Raw genomic sequence first — 19,506 nt, forward strand, 5'->3', positions numbered from 1 at the left:
TGAAGTTACGTTGTAACTTACATCAACTTCAGGGAGGCAAAGGTAATCTTTACAAATTCCCTACAACAGCAAATATTTGTTTCTACAGTAGTCCTTCTTAACTGCCTCAGAACATGTGTTATCAGCGGGATATCTGCCTGGACCTGGGGACTGTAAAGCAGGAGTTGTCAGACTTTTTCTGCAAAGGGCCAGAGAATAAATATTTTAAGCTTTGCCTAAATATTTTGGGCTCTTCGTTCTCTGTTGCAGCTATTCAGCTCTGTTGTTATCAGTTGAAACCAGGCATAGATAATACACAAATGAATGAGTATGACTGTGTTCCAGTGAAATTATTCATGGGCACTGAAAGGTAAATTTCATATAATTTTCATATATCATGACATAGCTGCCAGCCATGCTATCAGGGGAGACTGCAAACGTGGAAAAGGGAGGAAGCTGGAAGAAGGTGGAGCATTTTTTTCCTGCTTGTCTGGGGCTGCTGCCCTGCATAGACCAAGGAGGGGTCCCGAGCCAGTGCCCATGATATGTGCTCCTAGGATGGTATCTGGACTTGGTGATGGTTTGCCCTGGCTGGGGCTTAGCTGTGAACAATAGTCATCCCCTAGCTGATGTCTTAGAGCACCTGACATTTGGCAGAGCACTTTTTAACATACTTATCTAATTTCCGCAAGATAGATATTGTTCACCATTTTCATCATCAGGAAATGGAGGCTCAGTGGGTTTAAGTAACTCATTCAAGTTCACCCAACTAGTACTGAGCACAAACCCCAATTCCCTGCTTTTTCCAGCACAAATCCTGAGCCCACCCGTCTCAGATGCTGGTTTTCGGATGGGAAATGGCTTTTGTTTCTTGTGCGTGACTGAGTTGGGCTGGGAGGATGGCCCTTTCCTTGACATCACCGGCCGTATTTCTACTCACCAGACTAAAGCGTCTGTAGAGGAGGTGTGAACCTGTCCCCACCATGAGTCTGGGCAGGCATGAATGTGACTTCGTTGACAGCAAAGTGACAGACTGAGCTTGCTTTGCAGGGGGGGAGTTCACCCGCCAGGCTGAGGTGACCTTCGTGGGGCACCCGGACAAGCTGACCATTAAGCAGCAGTTCAGCGGCATTGATGAGCACGGACACCTGACCATCGACACAGAGCTGGAGGGCCGCGTGCCCCAGATCGCCTTTGGCTCCTCGGTGCACATCGAACCCTACACGGAGCTCTACCACTACTCGCGGCAGGGTGAGCCACGCCCCGCATCCAGCGTCCCAGGGCAGTGCTGCGCACAGGCTGTCTCCTGGCCTCCAGAAAGGGAAACGCAGGGGTCACCTTATTCAGATCGCCTTCCCTTAATTGCAGACATTGAGCATGCTCATTGGAGAGACTTTAGTGCAGAAAAGAAAATAAGCATAACCACACACCTAAAACCAGGACACACTTATTAAATTAAGTGTATTTCTTTCAGCCTTTTCCTTATATACAAAATATATCCCAACGTATATATACCTCACATATATATTTACGTATCAACACATATTCTATCCATATATATGAAAAATCATATACTTTTCTTTATAAAAAATATCCCAACATATGTATGTTACACATATATTCACATGTATATCAACATGGATACTAGCCCAACATAAATAGCTCATCATATTATATAATTTCAGAATAAAATAATTGTATTATATATCTAAATGTAGTTTTTAAACTATTTATTTCAAATTTACAGAAAGTTGGAAATAGCACAGTAGCCACATATCATTTCCCCAGCTTCACCAATTGTTAACATTTTGCTACATTCTCTTAATTGTTCCCTCCCTTCCTTATATATAAGAGAGAATAAGTTGTAGACGCTGTGATCCTGCGTCTCCTAAATATTTTACAATATTTCACGTGTTTTTTTCTAATGACAAGAATATTCTCTCATGGTCCCAGTACAGTCATCAAAATCAGGAAGTTTAACATTGATGCAATACTATTATACACTCTACAGTCAAGTATATAGTTTCAATTTAAATTGCAATCATACCACATTATTGTATGTTCACTTTTCCGGTTAGGTCAAATCATGACGGCTTGATAGTTCCATTAAATAGGCTTTGCAAACACTTTATGATGACTCTATACCATTTTATTGTATGGCTATCAATTTAAACCATTCTCTTTCCCAAAGCTTACATTATTTGCAATTTTTCCTTGTCTCCATGAGTTGCAGTGTCCATCTTCATCATACACCTTGACCAAATTTCTGATTCTTTTCTGACCGAATTCCTAGAAATTGAAGCGATGAGTCAAAGGAAACTCTTTAAGTCTCTTATTAAATTGCCATCTAGAAGGGTTGTACCAATTACCATGACTTCGTGGCCTGCTCCGGCTCTCCTGGGGAAAATGAGAGGGTGGGTAGGAGGTGGGAGGAGTATCAGGAGGACCCCACCTGCAAGTCAGGCTGTGACCAGATGGTGTTTCTGGCAGTCCAGCACATGGGAGCTGGAAAAGAGGCAGCTTACATCAATCTTTTATTTATCCTCTGGCTTTTATTACCAACTACAGCAGAGCACACAAATATAAAGAGCCTTTTGTACTTCTTTTTTTTAAATAGGAAGTCAAGATTTTTCACTGCATGGGCCAAAAGTAAACTAGCTCTCTTCTGAGTAGGGAAGACTGTCTCTCTTCTCTGTTGAGATTGCTCACAGCTCTTTAGTAATTTATAGAAATTGGCTACTGAAACCTATTAATGTCTCATTTTTATACATCAGAGAACCGTTTAATCTAGGGTTATTTATAGCAGCCACTATTTATTGAATCTTAAGTGAGATAACCCATAGAAAGCAGTTAGCACTCTGCTTGTCACGTGGTCAATGCTCCATAAATGGTAGTTTGTTTTATAGAGTATTAGCCTGCTTGATTCCAGAAATTCTATATACATTATCTCATCCTTACCCCAGTCCATGTTGTAAAGGAAACAGGGTAAAGAAGTTAGTAACTGGTCTGTGATCATGCTCCTTGTGAATGAAGGTACAAGTTGTGAATTCTCACGTATCTCCAAGCTGGTGCTCTTTCCATCAGGCCTTAATCCCCGGGTTGACTAAGGAACTTACAGAGAAACACTTGATGAGAAAAAGCAATAAATATTCCTAATGCAAATAACAGCAATAATAGGAAATCTAGGTAGCAGAATGAATCTCAACACGGAAATAAATGGTCTTATTTATCCTGTTCCATCTGACCTCTCATCTGGCCACATTATGAACAGAGAATACTGCTGATTATTTTATTTATTTATTTTGGGTTTTGCTGGGTCTTCATTTCTGGTCAGGCCTTTCCTCTAGTTTCTGCCAGTGGGGGCTGCTCTCTAGTTGTGGTGGGCAGGCTTCTCATCGCGGTGGCTTCACTTGTTATGGAACACCAGCTCTATGGTCCCAGGGTTTCAGTAGTTGCAGCTCCTGGGCTCTAGAGCACCAGCTTAATAGTTTCAGCGCAGGGGTTTAGTTGCTCCACAGCATGTGGTATCTTCCCAGACCAGGGATCGAACCCGTGTCCCCTGCATTGGCAGGCAGATTCTTTACCGCTGAGCTGCCAGGGAAGCCCTGCTGATGATTTTCATGTCCTAAGCCTCTTGCATCCTCAAGCTCTCTCCCCTGTCTCCCTGCTTGCCGCCCACATCCAGTGATCACATCATCCTCCACCCGGGAGTACACGGTGACGGAGCCCGAGCAACATGGCACTGCCCCTTCACACGTCCACACTTACCAGTGGCGCCAGACCATCACCTTCCAGGAGTGCGTCCACGACGACTCCCGGCTGGTCCTGCCCAGCACCCAGCAGCTCTCTGTGGACAGCGTGTTTGTCCTGTACAACCAGGAGGAGAGGATCCTGCGCTATGCTCTCAGCAACTCCATTGGTCCTGTGAGGGGTAAGAGGTGGCGGCTCAGACTGGGCATTGTGTGTGTGTGTGTCCACCTGCATGGCCCTCTCTGTGCTTTTGACGTGTTGTTCTTCATCTCTTGTTCTCGGTAAGAAGAAAGTCATGCTAAAATAGCTCCTGACAAAAATAAACATCTTCTCACCTATGATTCTTAGAAGACCTAAGGTAACGAGTAGGTCATTCAAGGGCTGCACCTGCCTGCAGCCGTGCGTTTATTTCTATTTATGTATTTATTTTTTACTCTTTTGCATTATGCTTTATTACAGGATATTGAATATAGTTCCCTGTGCTATACAGTAGGGCCTTTTCTCTATCTGTTCTATACCATTCTGTATGTAATAGTCTGTATCTGCTAATCCCAAACTCCCCAGTCCTGCCCTCCCCTTCTCCCCGACCCCTGCCCCCACCACTTGACAACACAGGTCTGTTGTCTATATCTGTGAGTCTGTTTCTGTTTTGTAAATAAGTTCATTTGTGTCATATTTTAGGTCGCACATAGAAATGATAACATTTCTGACTTCTTCACTTAGTATGGTAGTCTCTAGGTTCATCCATGTAGCTGCAAAATGACATTATTTCATTCCTTTTTCCCTCTTATGGCTGAGTAATATTCTGTTGTATCTGTGTATCACATCTTTACCCATTCATCTGTCAATGGGCGTTTGGGTTCTTCAGCTGTTGTGAATAGTGCTGCTATGAACATAGGGACATCTATCTTCTTGTAGTTTTGTCTGGATATATGCTCCGGAGTGGGATTGCTGGATCATATTGCAACTCTGGTTTTTAGCTTTTTGAGGAACCTCCATACCGTTTTCCATAGTAGCTACACAAATTTACATTCCCGCCACAGTGCAGGAGGGTTCCATTTTCTCCACACTCTCTCCAGCATTGTTATGTGTAGACTTTTTAATGATGGCCATTCTGACTGGTGAAAGGTAGTACCCCTTGTAGTTTTTATTTGCATTTACCTAATAATTAGTGATATTGAGCATCTTTTCATGTGCTTATTTTTAAAAACTCTGACACTCAACTGTGAAAGGAATGTGTGCGCAGGGCTTGGGGAAATCCAAATCAAATCCGCTAAAAGTCAGGCCCAGAGCCGACGGTGAGCTCTCTGCCCTGGGACAGCACAACGTGGAGCTGGGGTCTGGTCTAGGGTGCTTCTGGTTGTGGAAGAAGCTGGAGCTAGTGTGACTGCCCAGCCTCAAGGTCTCACATAGTCCAAATCTTTAAGCCGTGGAGGTTCTGTATATTTGGTGTCTGGGTGTGGTGTTTCTCTATCTCAGTTATGTTTGGTTCTCCCTCCATACCCAGGTCACTTCTCCAGCTGGTCAGATTGGCCCTTGGCTCTCCATACAGCAGAAGAGGACAGGTGTTTCTCGCCCTTCTTTGACTGCTGTAGCGCCAGGCATCAGGGGTTGGCATGTTTTTTCTTAAAAGGCCAAACAGCAAATATTGGAGGCTTTGCTCATCGGGCAGTTTCGGTCATGAGTGCAGTTCTACAACTCTAGCACAAAAACAGCCACAGACCACTTGCCAGTAAATGCATGTGGCCGGTTTCCAATAAAACTTTATGAAAATAGACATGAGTCCAAAGGGATGTAGTTTGCTGATCCCACTTCAAGTGAGCAGGAGTTGGCAGGTTTCCCGGTCATCAGTCCTGTCCTGCTTTCTGGGGGAAGAGGTAACCTGTAAGCGTTTCTGAGTCCTCATATGGTTTCAATGTCTCTGCCTTTGCAGATGGCTCCCCTGACGCCCTTCAGAATCCTTGCTACATTGGCAGTCATGGGTGTGATGCCAACGCGGCCTGTCGCCCCGGCCCAGGGACCCAGTTCACCTGCGAGTGCTCCATCGGCTTCCGAGGAGACGGACGGACCTGCTACGGTACAGCCATTCACTCTGACGTGTGTGGGGAGGTTTGCAGGGGGCAAACAGATACTGTAAAGCAGAGAGCTGGGAGAGGCAAGGAAACACAGGGGAGATAAATACTGATGGGCATGCCGAGTTGTTTAAGCCCCACACTCAGTGTTTCCCCGCGATGTTAAGGGTCCTGGCCCCTTCATCATCTGATCAGATGCCCTGACTCTAAGCAGCAGAGCAGAATTTATAAGGCCATACACCGCTTCATCTTGAGAATACTCAGGTTTAAAGGAAAGAGAAAGTCAGGGTTGCTAATAACTACACATAATATGACCATGCTGCTGCTGCTGCCGCTAAGTTGCTTCAGTTGTGTCCGACTCTGTGCGACCCCATAGACGGCAGCCCACCAGGCTCCCCTGTCCCTGGGATTCTCCAGGCAAGAACACTGGAGTGGGTTGCCATTTCCTTCTCCAATGCATGAAAGTGAAAAGTGAAAGTGAAGTCACTGAGTCGTGTCCAACTCTCAGCGACCCCATGGACTGCAGCCTACCAGGTGCCTCTGTCCATGGGAGTTTCCAGGCAAGAGTGCTGGAGTGGGGTGCCATTGCCTTCTCCGTAATATGACCATATGGAGTAGGAAATGGCAACCCACTCCCATATGCTTGTCTGGAAAATTCCATGGCAGAGGAGCCTGGTGGGCTACAGTCCATGAGGTCACAAAGAGTCTGACATGACTGAAGTGACTTAGCGTGTGACCATAACTGCTAGTAACATTGTTGTGTTAGGCGCTTTACAAACACCATCTCATCTAATTCAGCAACTCTGATGAGATAGATGTTTTCATTTCTGTCTTTTAAAAATCATTTTTAATTGTGGTAAAATGCACGTAATATAAAATTGATCATTCTAACCATTTTTAAGTGTACAGTTCAGTGACATTAAGTACTTTCACGTTGTTGTGTGACCATCACCACCGTCCATGTCCAGATCTCTTCATTTGCAAAATCGAAACCGTATTGCCATTAAATAATGACTTTCCATAGCCCCTGGCCCCAGCCCCTGGCAACCACCATTCTACTTTCTACCAATTCCAGGACTCTAGGCAACTCATGTAAGTGGAATCATGCACTATTTGTCCTTCTGTGACTGGCTTGTTTCACATAGCATCATACCCTCAAGGTTCATACATATTGTAGCCTGTGTCACAATTTCCTTACTTTAAAAAAAAAATTTTATTGGACTGTAGTCGATTTACAATGTGGTATTACTTTCAGCTGTATAGCAAAGTGAATATGTTATATATATACATACATCTACTCTTTTTTAGATTATTTGTCCTTATAGGCCATTACAGAGTATTGAGTAGGGTTCCCTGTGCAAAACAGTAGGCCCTTATTAGTTATCTATTTTATATATAGTAGTGTGCTTGTGTTATCCCGATCTTCCAGTTTGTCCCTTCCCTCTTCCCCCCTTCCCTCCTTTTTAAAACTGAGAAATAGTCCATGGGATGCATATATTCCTTTTTTACAAAAACCATTCATTTGTCTGTGGACAGTTGGGTTGCTTCACTTCTTGGGCTCTTGTGAATATTTCTGCTGTGAACATGGGGGTACAAATATCTGTTTAAGACTCTGCTTTCAACTCTTCTGGGGATATACCCAGATGTAGAATTGCTGGATCACATCAATTCTGTGTTTGACTTTTTTGAAGAACCGTCACGTTGTTTTCCACAGCAGCTGCATCATTTTATATCCCACCACCAGTACACAAGGGCTGCAATTTCTGCACATCCTTGCCAACACTTGTTTTGTATTTTTGATAGCAGCCACCCTAATGGGTGGGAAGTTTACTCCTGTTTTTACAGATGAGAAACTTGAACCAAGGATATTAGAATGTTGGACCTTGAGTAACTGACTCAAGTGTCTCTATTCCACTGTCTTCATTGTATAATACTTATTACTTATAATTGCACTTTGAATACTTTCATATAAATAGCTTGATATTTATGTTTGTTACTAAAGTTTAATTCGCCACCAAAAGACAGTTAGTTGACTCCTATCTCGATGAAAAATCCACACAGATGCAACTAGCGTAAGAATACCAAACGCTAGGAATGCCCTGGTGGTCCAGTGGTTAGGACTCTGAGCTCCTACTGCAAGGGGCACAGGTTTGATCCCTGACTGGGGGACTAAGATCCCACAAGCTGAGCTTTATGGCCAAAAACCCACAATGTCGAATGCTTCCTTAACCTGCCACGGTAGGCTCACCAACAAATGTAAGGAATGCTAGAGGTAAGCTTCCCTAGTGAAATGGGTAGTGTGCATGTATCTGTTTGGTTAGAATGATGAGCAGCCCCCTTGAATGACTGTAGCCAAAATAATCTGGGGAGCCCAGCAGAATTTAGAGTATGGGAATGATGCCTCTGGTCTGGAATCCACTGAGTGGAATCCACTGAATGCCTTCAATTAATGGCAGCTATAGTGTGCTAATTTAATGTGAAAGTTAGCTGATCATGCTGCATTTGCTTCAGAGTGAAATTTACGAATGGTGCTCACTGGAACGTCTGAAAGGATGAAGAACAGAAACTAGGCTTACGGGAACAGCTTGTACGGTTGTTCAGCCAGCTTGCTGATAACTTTGTCCGTGTGATAAAATTCAGTCTGAGACTTGTTTCCCTTGTAACGTACCACTGCGTAAGGGGCATAGTTCCTACTCACCTCTGATCTTCAGAGTTTCCCAGTATTTCCCCAGAGAGCCCACCAGTCTTGAATGGCTGAATTGGCTCAGGCCGGTTTAGAGCAGCATGATCCCGAGTGTATGAGCAGAGCCCTGCCAGACAACACACAGAGATGGGGCGACCCCATTTCTCCAGCAGAAGCCTGCAGCTCTGTAGTCTTTATGCAGCCCAGCTTCAGCTTCCTAAGCAAACTGAACGTTAATGAAACGTGGAGCCATCTTCTCCAACTGCTGAAGCCATACGTGCATGAGTGCTTAGTGGCTCCAGTCATGTCCAGCTCTTTGCGACCCTAGGGACTGTAGCCCACCAGGCTCCTCTGTCCAAGGGAGTCTCCAGGCAGGAATACTGGAGTGGGTCGCTGGGCCCGCCTCGCTGAAGCCGTAACCTTTGGCTAATCCTGCTTTGGCTGGCTGCTTCATCTCCCAAAGCACCACCAGCCATGCTTTATGGATTGATGTGTTGCTGTCCTGGAAACCCTTCTTATGTCCTTGCCCATGAAGGCATGTGTACTTGGTTTTGCCCTGTGATTAGCCCTCAACGTGGCAGATTTGCACCATGGAATGTGGGTCTGTTCCTAGTCCTGCTACTGTTTGTTCTGGGTCACGAGAATAAGCCTCGTAGTATTAATGCATTGAGACACCAGGCTGTTGGTAGGAAATTGCATTAAGCAGATCACTTCACATATTATTTTGACCTGGAAAGTGCCTCAGAAGGGAAGAATGAGGATGAGCCTTTGTCATTCAGCGTGTGTCGCCTTGATATAATGATAGATGACATCCAGAACAAGGATGGGGTTGGTTGGACACTGTAGGGTGACCGTTCAGGATAATTTGGAGAAGATTTCCAGTTGAATCAGAGCGCTGGTGCCTGGTAGGATGACTTCCCTGTATTTCTCAGTTGGGAGGCTATAGGAGAAAGTTTCGGACAACCTCCCATTGAGTAATTTTGAGTGCACTCAAGGCATTTAACAAATCTGTCCTGAGATGATTCTCCTCCCAGAGCCTGGCGTTTATGAGGAGGACACACTGGGGAAACTTATTTGTTGGAGTTTTTGCCAATATGTGAAAAGTAGCCACTCAGATAAAAAGTCAAAATGGAAGCAGTGATTACAAGAATAATTCAGGATCTTCCTGTTGAGTTAGGGAATGATTTATTTGAGAGGAAATCTCTTCCTAGAGAAAATGTTGTCCAGATATTGACCAGTAAGAACAGTAATGGGCTTCCCAGGTGGCTCAGTGGTAAGGAACCTGCCTGTCAATCCAGGAGGCAGAAGAGACGCAGGTTCCATTCCTGAGTCAGGAAGATCCCTGGAGTAGGAAATGGCAACCCACTCCAGTTTTCTTGCCTGGAAAATTCCATGGACAGAGGAGCCTGGAGGGCTATAGTCCACAGGGTTGCAAAGAGCTGGACACTACTGAGAGCATATGCACACACACACACACACACACACACACACAAGAACAATAATCTTCAAGGAGGTATTGTGATATTCTACAAGGAACAGTTATCACTAGATCGTTGTTTCTACTGAAGAAGGGATTAGAGTCCTAGCCTCCATTTACAGAAGAGAGGGTTTCAATCAGGCATTCAAAGAATTTCCAAACTATAATGACCATGAGATATCAGCAGGGAGATTGCTAGGATTTTTTTGTTAAAAATAAATAAATAAATAAAAGGCATCACCCAGCTTGGCTTTTATGTGTAGACCTGCATGGAGGTGGGAATGCTGGGGGACCATTCCCTCCCTCATCCCAGGAGCCCCCAGATCCTATTTGCCAGTGGTTCCCCCAGTAGGGCCTGCCAGAGAACATCCTTCCAAGCACCTAAGAAGCTTTCTTGAAACATGCAGTCTCCCTTTCCATAAACCTTCCAGTGGCAGGCTTCCCTGGTGATCCAGTGGATAAGACTCTGCACCCCCAGTGCAGGGAGGCTGAGTTTCATCCCTGGTCAAGGAACTAAGGCTCTCACATACTGCAACTAAAGATCGCACATGCCACAACTAAGACCCAGCACAGCCAAATAAATAAGTGATTTTAAGAAACCTTCCGGGGGGAAGTGAAGCTTGGAAAATTTCCCCTGGTGATTCTGTTCTGTCCCTGTGATTGAAAACTGCTGCTCTGCGCTCTGGCAGCTCAGTCTCGGCTGTGGAGCCCTGCAGTCTGCACGGGGGGGGGGGGGGGGTCCTCTGAGAGCTGCAGTGCAGACAGTGAAGCCAGAATGAGCTTTTCCTCCCATGTTGCTGAGGCAGCAGCTGGTGGATAGAGCTGGGAAGCCACACTTGCTGAATATCCCTCTACCCCAGCCCAGCTCCAGCTTCTTAAAAGGGGGCTTCGGTGGGGCTTTGTTCTGTAACCTTCCAGCAGTGCTTGGACTTGTCCCCTGTTCTGACATCTTGTAGCTTTTCTTTTTTTTAATTGAAGTATAGTTGACTCACAGTGTTGTGCCAATCTCTGCTATTCGGTAAAGAACTCAGTTATACACACATATACTTTGCTTTCTTTAATATTTTTTTCCGTATGGTTTATCTCAGGATATTGAATGTAGTTTTCTGTGCTATACAGTAGGACCTTGGTTTTTATCCATTCTAAATGTAATAGTTTGCATGTACCAAACCCAGACTCCCAGTCCATTCCTCCCACCCTGCCTCCTGGCAACCACAAGTCAGCTCTTTGTCTATGAGTCAGTTTCAGGTTTGTTGTTGTTCTTGTTGTTCAGTTGTTAAGTCGTGTCCAACTCTTTGTAACCCAATGGTCTGCTGCACACCAGGTTTCCCTGTCCTTCACCATCTCCCAGAGTTTGCTCAAACTCATGTCCATTGAGTCAGTGATGCCATCCAACCATCTCATCCTCTGCGCTCCCTTTTCCTCCTGCCCTCAATCTTTCCCAGCATCAGAGTCTTTTTCAGTGAATCAGCTCTTCACATCAGGTGGCCAGAGTATTGGAGCGTCAGCTTCAGCATCAGTCGTTTCAATGAATATTCAGGATTGATTTCCTTTAGGATGGACTGGTTTGATCTGTTTTGTGGATAGGTTCATTTGTGCCATAGTTTAGATTCCACATATAAGTGATATGAGATTTTATATCTTAAGCATGTCACAGAAATGTGCGTTGCAGTATAGTTTCAAAAAGCTGAATGCCATTTGGTTTGTGTTTTTGTCTGAGTGTGGGTCCAACTATGGGGCTGAAGCGGCAAAAATGCTTGTGTTGTGTGACATTGTCTAATAAGCCAGCAGGACTTTGGCCTCATCAGGAAAGAGACTGGCTAGACAGGCCATTGGAGGTGGATGCACGAGCAAGATTCATGTTATGGAATTGAGGAGGGGAGGTTGAGAGGCGAGGGGAGTTGTGTGGCCTCAGCCATTATGAAATCTTCCTCACACGCATCTCCAAGAATTTGAAAAATGCCAGAAGTAACTACACCCTGAGAATGAGGTTGGCACAGAGGGATCTTGTGTGACTGTGTTTATTTCAGATCATCAGTGGGCAGGTAACCGAGGTGATGACAGCTCAGCTTCATTCTGGGCCAACCAGCCTCACTGTAGTGGTGACTACAGACTGGCCTCCCAATGCCATGGCCATCCAGGGGCTGTGTTTCTAGAAATGGAACAGCCCCATGCTGGTGGTATAGGTATTATACTTAATAATAGGCACATTTCTTTTATTTTTAATTTTTTTCTTTTTTTGGTCGTACCACATGACATGAGAAATCTTAGTTTTCCAACCAGGGATCGAACCCATGCCTCTGCACTGGAAGCGTGAAATCTTAACCAGTGGACCACTAGGCAAGTCCCAGTAGGTACATTTCTTGAGCAGGTTAGGCTTGCATCTATTTTCTGTAAACTTCAGAAGGACTTCTCAAGATGAATAGTATTGTATGTACTTACTAACAGGGAAACTGAGGCAGAGTAGTTTGGCAGCTTCTCCAGGACCACACAAGCTAGTCACCAAAGGAGGCAGGATTTGAACCTAGCCGTGTTCAGCTCCAGTATTCTTGCCTGGAGAATTCCATGGACAGAGGAGCCTGGCGGGCTACAGTCCACGGGGTCGCAAAGAGTCGGACACGACTGAGCGACTCACACGTGTACATGTACGTGTGTGTTCAGCTTTGAAATGTGTGTTTCTTTGTTCCCGTCACACCGCTCGATGACCGCAGAACTGTCCTATGAGAGAACATCACTTTTAATCTTATGAGTTAATGGTTTGCCTTTTAGTGCATTAAACTCAGGATGGTGGCACATGCGTGATCAGACAGGTCTGACTCTCTGCAGCCTCATGAACTGTAGCCCACCAGACTCCTCTGTCCGTGGGATTCTCCATGCAAAACCACATGCCTTCTTCCAGGGGACCTTCCCCACCCAAGGACTGAACTTGCATCTCTTATGTCTCCTGCATTGAAGGCTGGTTCTTTGCCGCCAGCACCACCAGAGCGTATTTAATTACAGTTAGTAGCTTAGGAACCTTGTTCAGAGTCGGGGGACTTGTCTGCATATCTTTCTAACACAGATGTGCCCATCTGATGTTAGTGGTCCCTGGGTCAACAGCTAACTCCAGGAGATGGAAGGTGGGAAGGGTCGGGGGGAGGTGGAAGAAGCACAGTTTTATTTATGAGGAGGGCCTTGGGATCACTATCTCCAGTTATTCACAGAAGAAAATATTTAGCGATACTTTTTGAATACTAAAAATGTGTTTTAAAATGGATCCATTTGCAGGCCAAAATACTTTATATTTTATTATGTATAGTGATGTTGGGAGAGGTGTTTTTTTTTTTAAGTCTGCATTTAAAACAAAATTTTGCTTTAGATATCGACGAATGTTCAGAGCAGCCCTCGGTGTGTGGCAATCACGCAGTCTGCAATAACCACCCAGGAACCTTCCGCTGTGAGTGTGTGGAGGGCTACCGGTTTTCAGAGGCGGGAACATGTGTGGGTAAGTTCTGTGCGTGACTTTTTATTACGTTCTTTTACCATATTCTTTTCTATTATAGTTTATCCCAGGATATTGAGTATAGCTCCCTGCATTACCCAGCAGGACCTTGCTGTTTATTCTATACATGAGTTTGGATCTGCTAATCCCAAAGTCCCAATCCTTCCCTTTCCCACCTCCCTTCCCCAGGCAACCACGAGTCTGTTCTTTACGTCTGTGAGTAGGTGGCTTTTCAGAACGAGTGTTCATAGGATGTATGTCAGTGTCTGTGTGAGTGGCATTGCCTCAGTAATTATCCTGGCTGAGATGGAAGATTCCTGGTTTTGTTGTTGGGGAGAGCCATTTACAAAGGTGAATCAGTCTCTGTTCCTTTCTTCTGACTACCTGGAGAGTCACAGGTACAAGGCATAAGCAGTATTATTTGTCTGCGCTAGTAATACCATTCTCTTCTTAATAAAACTCCTTTTAATTCTTTCCATTATTCTTTAAATAGCTATTCAAACAATTAGACATGTTCCTCCTTATAATCAGTGGCCTTGGGATTCATGTGGAGGGAACACCTTATAGGTATTTGTGTCATTATCTGCCTTTGATTAAATTCTTCTTGGTTTGCATCTAAAACTCATTTGGGGCCTTTCTATTTGTGGATTTCCATTTTACAAACCACAAGTACTAGCATAACTTCATAGCCTATCAAAGTTAGAAGTTAAGGGGACTTCCTTGGCGGTCCAGTGGTTAAGACTGCATCTGCCAAGGCAGAGGCCCTGGGTTCAATCCCTGACCGGGGAACTAAGATCCCACATGGTGGTGATGATGGGCCGACTACGAAGAGCCAGATTGTTTCAATTCCCCCCCTTTCCCCACTGCTGCACTTTGACCTGTAGTTTCCAAGACTTTCAGGTTCAAAGATTCTTGGATATTTCCAGGTCTGGAGGGCAGCATGCTGAAGGGGGCATCTGAGCTCAACGTTTATTCCCAATTTAAAACATATTTCTCTTTCACTGCATCAAGGAACCATCTCTTTGCCCCTTCCTTGCTGTTTACTAAACCCTAGCAGGCTTTGTGTTTGCTCTGTCTTGAAACTCATAAGAGGCTGCCAAGGTCCCAGGGTGAGGTGGTGTCTTGAGGGTGGAGGGAACAGGCCGTTCTCATATTTTGAGTATGACCCAAACATCTGTGTACTGAGACACAGCCAGGCCCTTTAGCACAGAGCTGAGATTTCAGCTCTGCTAAAGTTACCTCTATCTTTTTTTCCCCGTTGAGAACAACAATTTCTGTGAATTTGACCTGACTTCTTTCTCTGCTTATTTCAATGAAGGAGATTCAAAGGTCTATTTTTGTGGCAGCACCATTTACATTACATTTCGGCTCAAACTTGGGTGGCAGATCCTTTAACCCTTGGGTGGTGACATGAACAGTACTGGGACAGACGTGTGTGAGGCATGACGTCCTGGGTTTCTGTTTCCAGCTGTTCCTGGCGTCCATCCTCATGGAAGGGCTAGAGCAGGGTGTGACACAGGTGGTAAGCAAATGTCTACTCCTAGGCTTTTGATTTTGAGGAGGACACTTAACTTCTCTGTCACCTGTACAATGAGGTGATTAGACTGGACCACGGGCTTCCTGTGTCCCAAGGAGCCCTTAGAGATGCCCCAGGATCTGCCAATAGGGACACAAGTAAGCCATGGACAGACTATTTCATTTTGCTATATATGAAATTCCGAGTAACATTTTGTTTGAGTAAAGGATCCCATTGCTCAGAAACAAGTATGAAAACCACTTGAAAGTCATCGAGTTCAAGTGCTTCTCCCTGTCAGTAGCCCCTGTGCAATTCCATTTTACTTGGCCTTTTGTCTCTTTTAACTGCCTCCTTTGAGACTTAGCCACACAGAGTGATGGCTCACTGGATAAAACCAAGTCTGCCTGAAAGCAAAAAAAATACTCTGGCTCATCACTGGATAATTTAGTGGTCAGTTTCACTGTCCCAGAATTCCTTGGTAAAGCTGGGTCCTGGGAACTGGTGGTCCAGGGGTTAAAAGACTCCATGCTTGTACTGCAGGGGGCACAGTTTCAACCCCTGGTTGGAGGAGTAAGGTACCACAAGCCTTACAGCTTGGCTGCCCCCCAGATAATAATAAAATAAATAGAGGCATAGATGAAGGTGACGGCTGAGCAGGACCCATCCATCTAGGCTGTAGCAAGGTCCTTCCCTGTTATGATGGGTGGGGTGAAATGGGGCAGGAGCAAACAACATGTGAAGTGATCACTCGCATACTTTAAATGACAACTATTTAATGGAGGAGGACTGAGACTCCTTTGCTGGTTGTTCTGTCTGAATACATTTTTTCTACCTTTTTTTGACCCCAATTCTCCAAGAGTGTCCTTTTCACATTTTGTGAGCTGAAGGAATTGGTCAAGAGAGGACCCTGGAGGAAAGAAGAATGTTAGAAACGATGGGAAGTGAGACGATGAGAGGCGTTCAGGGAAACAGTGTGTCCCTGGGTTGGTTCTGTGTAATCTGGTTTTCTGTTTTCCAGGCAGAAATTTGGACCGCTTTAGCAATTTAAAATCTAGTAACCCTCTGGCCCATAGGAGTTGCTTCAGTGATCCCTGTTCCATTCCATGGGAGTTAGTTAACATTTCAGCTTCAGGAGTTTAAGCTGCTAAGTCCACAGGCTGGGCCTTCATCCACCAATATGGTACTTTGCTAACCTCTCATGGACCTAGACCTTTGAAGAGCATCCTTCTCCTTACCTGTTCTCTGGCAGTGTTAAGAACTCTCTCTCCTGAAGCCCTTGAGGCAGGATAAACTGGAATTAATCTTGGGAAGACTCATTGAGGAAAAAGATGAGTTCTCTTGTATTCAGGATAATCTAAACACTGAGGGCCTCCTTGGAGAGAAGGAAAGGTTCTGTTATGACATTGTGAGGGCCAGTACTCTGACCTGGGCCTTAGAACTATAAAACCAGAAGTTAAAGTACCTTATGAACCCCAGAGTATCTGAACTAACCATCAGAAATCACCTCCTAGACCTCAGCCCTTGACTTTTTTTTAGGCTTAAATTATTGTTATTATGGATAATTTCAAACATATACAGAAGTAGCGAGAAAAACATATGAACCCTGGTGTGCCTATTATTCAATTTCCATATTATAAAGCATTTTGTTCAGTTCAGTTCAGTTCAGTTCAGTCGCTCAGTCGTGTCCAACTCTTTGCAACTCCATGAACCGCTGCACGCCAGGCCTCCCTATCCATCACCATCTTTCGGAGTTCACTCAAACTCATGTCCATCGAGTTGGTGATGCCATCCAGCCATCTCATCCTCTGTCGTCCCCTTTTCCTCCTGCCCCCAATCCCTCCCAGCATCAGAGTCTTTTCCAATGAGTCAACTCTTTGCATGAGGTGGCCAAAGTACTAGAGTTTCAGCTTCAGCATCATTCCTTCCAAAGAACACCCAGGGCTGATCTCCTTTAGAATGGACTGGTTGGATCTCCTTGCAGTCCAAGGGACTCTCAAGAGTCTTCTCCAACACCAGACTTCAAAAGCATCCATTCTTTGGCGCTCAGCTTTCTTCACAGTCCAACTCTCACATCCATACTTGACCACTGGAAAAACCATAGCCTTGACTAGATGGACCTTTGTTGGCAAAGTAATGTCTCTGCTTTTGAATATGCTGTCTAGGTTGGTCATAACTTTCCTTTCAAGGAGTAAGGGTCTTTTAATTTCATGGCTACAGTCACCATCTGCTGTGATTTTGGAGTCCCCAAAAATACAGTCTGACACTGTTTCCACTGTTTCCCCATCTATTTCCCATGAAGTGATGGGACCAGATGCCATGATCTTAGTTTTCTGAATGTTGAACTTTAAGCCAACTTTTTCACTCTCCTCTTTCACTTGGCTTTTGAGTTCCTCTTCACTTTCTACCATAAGGGTGGTGTCATCTGCATATCTGAGGTGATTGATATTTCTCCCAGCAATCTTGATTCCAGCTTGTGCTTCTTCCAGCCCAGCGTTTCTCATGATGTACTCTGCATATTAGTTAAATAAGCAGGGTGACAGTATACAGCCTTGATGTACTCCTTTTCCTATTTGGAACCAGTCTGTTGTTCCATGTCCAGTTCTAACTGTTGCTTCCTGACCTGCATATAGGTTTCTCAAGAGGCAGGTCAGGTGGTCTGGTATTCCCATCTCTTTCAGAATTTTCCACAGTTTCTTGTGATCCACACAGTCAAAGGCTTTGGCATAGTCAATAAAGCAGAAATAGATGTTTTTCTGAAACTCTCTTGCTTTTTCGATGATCCAGCGGATGTTGGCAATTTGATCTCTGGTTCCTCTGCCTTTTCTAAAACCAGCTTGAATATCTGGAAGTTCATGGTTCACGTACTGCTGAAGCCTGACTTGGAGAATTTTGAGCATTACTTTACTAGTTGTGTGAGATGAGTGCAATTGTGCGGTAGTTTGAGCATCCTTTGGCATTGCCTTTCTTTGGGATTGGAATGAAAACTGACCTTTTCCAGTCCTGTGGCCACTGCTGAGTCTTCAAAATTTGCTGGCATATTGAGTGCAGCACTTTCACAGCATCATCTTTCAGGATTTGAAATAGCTCAACTGGAATTCCATCCCCTCCACTAGCTTTGTTCTAGTGATGCTGTCTAAGGGCCACTTGACGTCACATTCCAAGATGTCTGGCTCTAGGTGAGTGATCATACCATCGCGATTATCTTGGTCGTGAAGATCTTTTCCATCCCTATTACTACTACTGCTACTGCTGGGGAGGGTGGTAGTATTTTGCTGGTATATTTCAGTCTTTAAAGAAAACCCCCAAATATCGTGTCATCTAACTAGAGTTACTAGTTTTTTATGCACATTATATGCATAATATATATCTGACATATAAGGGCAAATTTTAAAAATACGAATACAATGCTGTTACCATACCTAACAAAATGAACAATTTCTTAACATGATTGAATACCCAGTCCATATTCAAGTTTCCTTGATTATTTCAAGCATTTTTTAGTTAGTTCATCTCAACCCTTGACTGTCATCTTGAGGCAAGAGTACAAGATGGAGTCTGATTGTCTAGCCTCTGTGCCGTATGCCTACTTCCTGAGTCCGCATCCTAGGAGTCTTGTTATCAGGACCCTTTAGAAAATAATAAACCCGTCTCCTGGACCTCTGTGCTTGGAAAGCTGGAAGTCATTCCTGTTCTACAGAGGAAGAAAGTACAACTCTGGAAAGTTAATAGGATTTATCCAAAGTCACATAGGGTACTCATATGCACCTGGTTGAAACCCAGGGCTCCCCTCCCCAGAGCCCCGCAGTCATTCCACTCTCCCTGTCTCACTTCCTGGGAGTTTATTTCTCCTTCCTTGGTGGGAAATGGATGACTTTGACTTTGGCATTCATAATAAATATTCCTCCCACCTAGTGAGCCACGGGCTTCCCAAGTGGCTCAGTGGTGAAGAACCCACCTGCCAATGCAGGAGACGTAAGAGACGCAGGTTTGATCCCTGGGTCAGGAAGACCCCCTGGAGGAGGGCATGGCTACCCACTCCAATATTCTTGCCTGGAGAATCCCATGGATAGAGCAGCCTGGTGGGCTACAGTCCATAGGGTCACAAAGAGTCAGGCTTTGAAGTCACAAAGTGACTTCACGCTCGCTCAGTGAGCCAAAGTCAAAAATGCCGTGTGGAAGGCTCAGATCCTCAGGCCCAAATGCTCCACCAACAGAGTTACACAGGAAGCGTGTCTGCCTGCAGCGGTCCACTTCCACGTCCAGATGAAGGGGGAATTGGGTTCCGGGCACTGGGTGTGGAGAGTGACCTGAGACAGAGCCCTGGGTTGAAGTTCAGGTCGAAAGCCAGGCTGTATGACCCACTGTGGGGTCAGTCTGTACACACTTAGCAGAGGTGGGATCCAGGGGAGGAAACAAAGGAGCGCAGGGCTAGCACCCCACTGTGAGCGGGGATGAACCTGAAGAGACGTCTGGGAGTCTGGGCCCCAGGCACAGTCTCCAGCTCATTGGACTACACTGCTTGGAAGGCATGGGGACTGCTTAGGGGAC

The 19,506-nt window shown here is 45.0% G+C and overlaps 1 protein-coding gene across 1 annotated transcript in view; it reads left to right on the plus strand.

Moving 5' to 3' along the window:
- NID1 (nidogen 1) overlaps window positions 1-19,506 on the plus strand; it is a 99,396-nt gene that overhangs the window by 46,733 nt on the left and 33,157 nt on the right. Inside the window, exons 7-10 of the mRNA XM_018042466.1 lie at window positions 1,030-1,230; window positions 3,665-3,910; window positions 5,663-5,806; window positions 13,320-13,445. Coding sequence (XP_017897955.1) covers window positions 1,030-1,230; window positions 3,665-3,910; window positions 5,663-5,806; window positions 13,320-13,445 — 717 coding nt within the window. The remainder of the gene's footprint in view (window positions 1-1,029; window positions 1,231-3,664; window positions 3,911-5,662; window positions 5,807-13,319; window positions 13,446-19,506) is intronic.

Source organism: Capra hircus, chromosome 28 (genome assembly GCF_001704415.2).
Source record: "Capra hircus breed San Clemente chromosome 28, ASM170441v1, whole genome shotgun sequence".
Lineage (NCBI taxonomy): Eukaryota > Metazoa > Chordata > Mammalia > Artiodactyla > Bovidae > Capra > Capra hircus.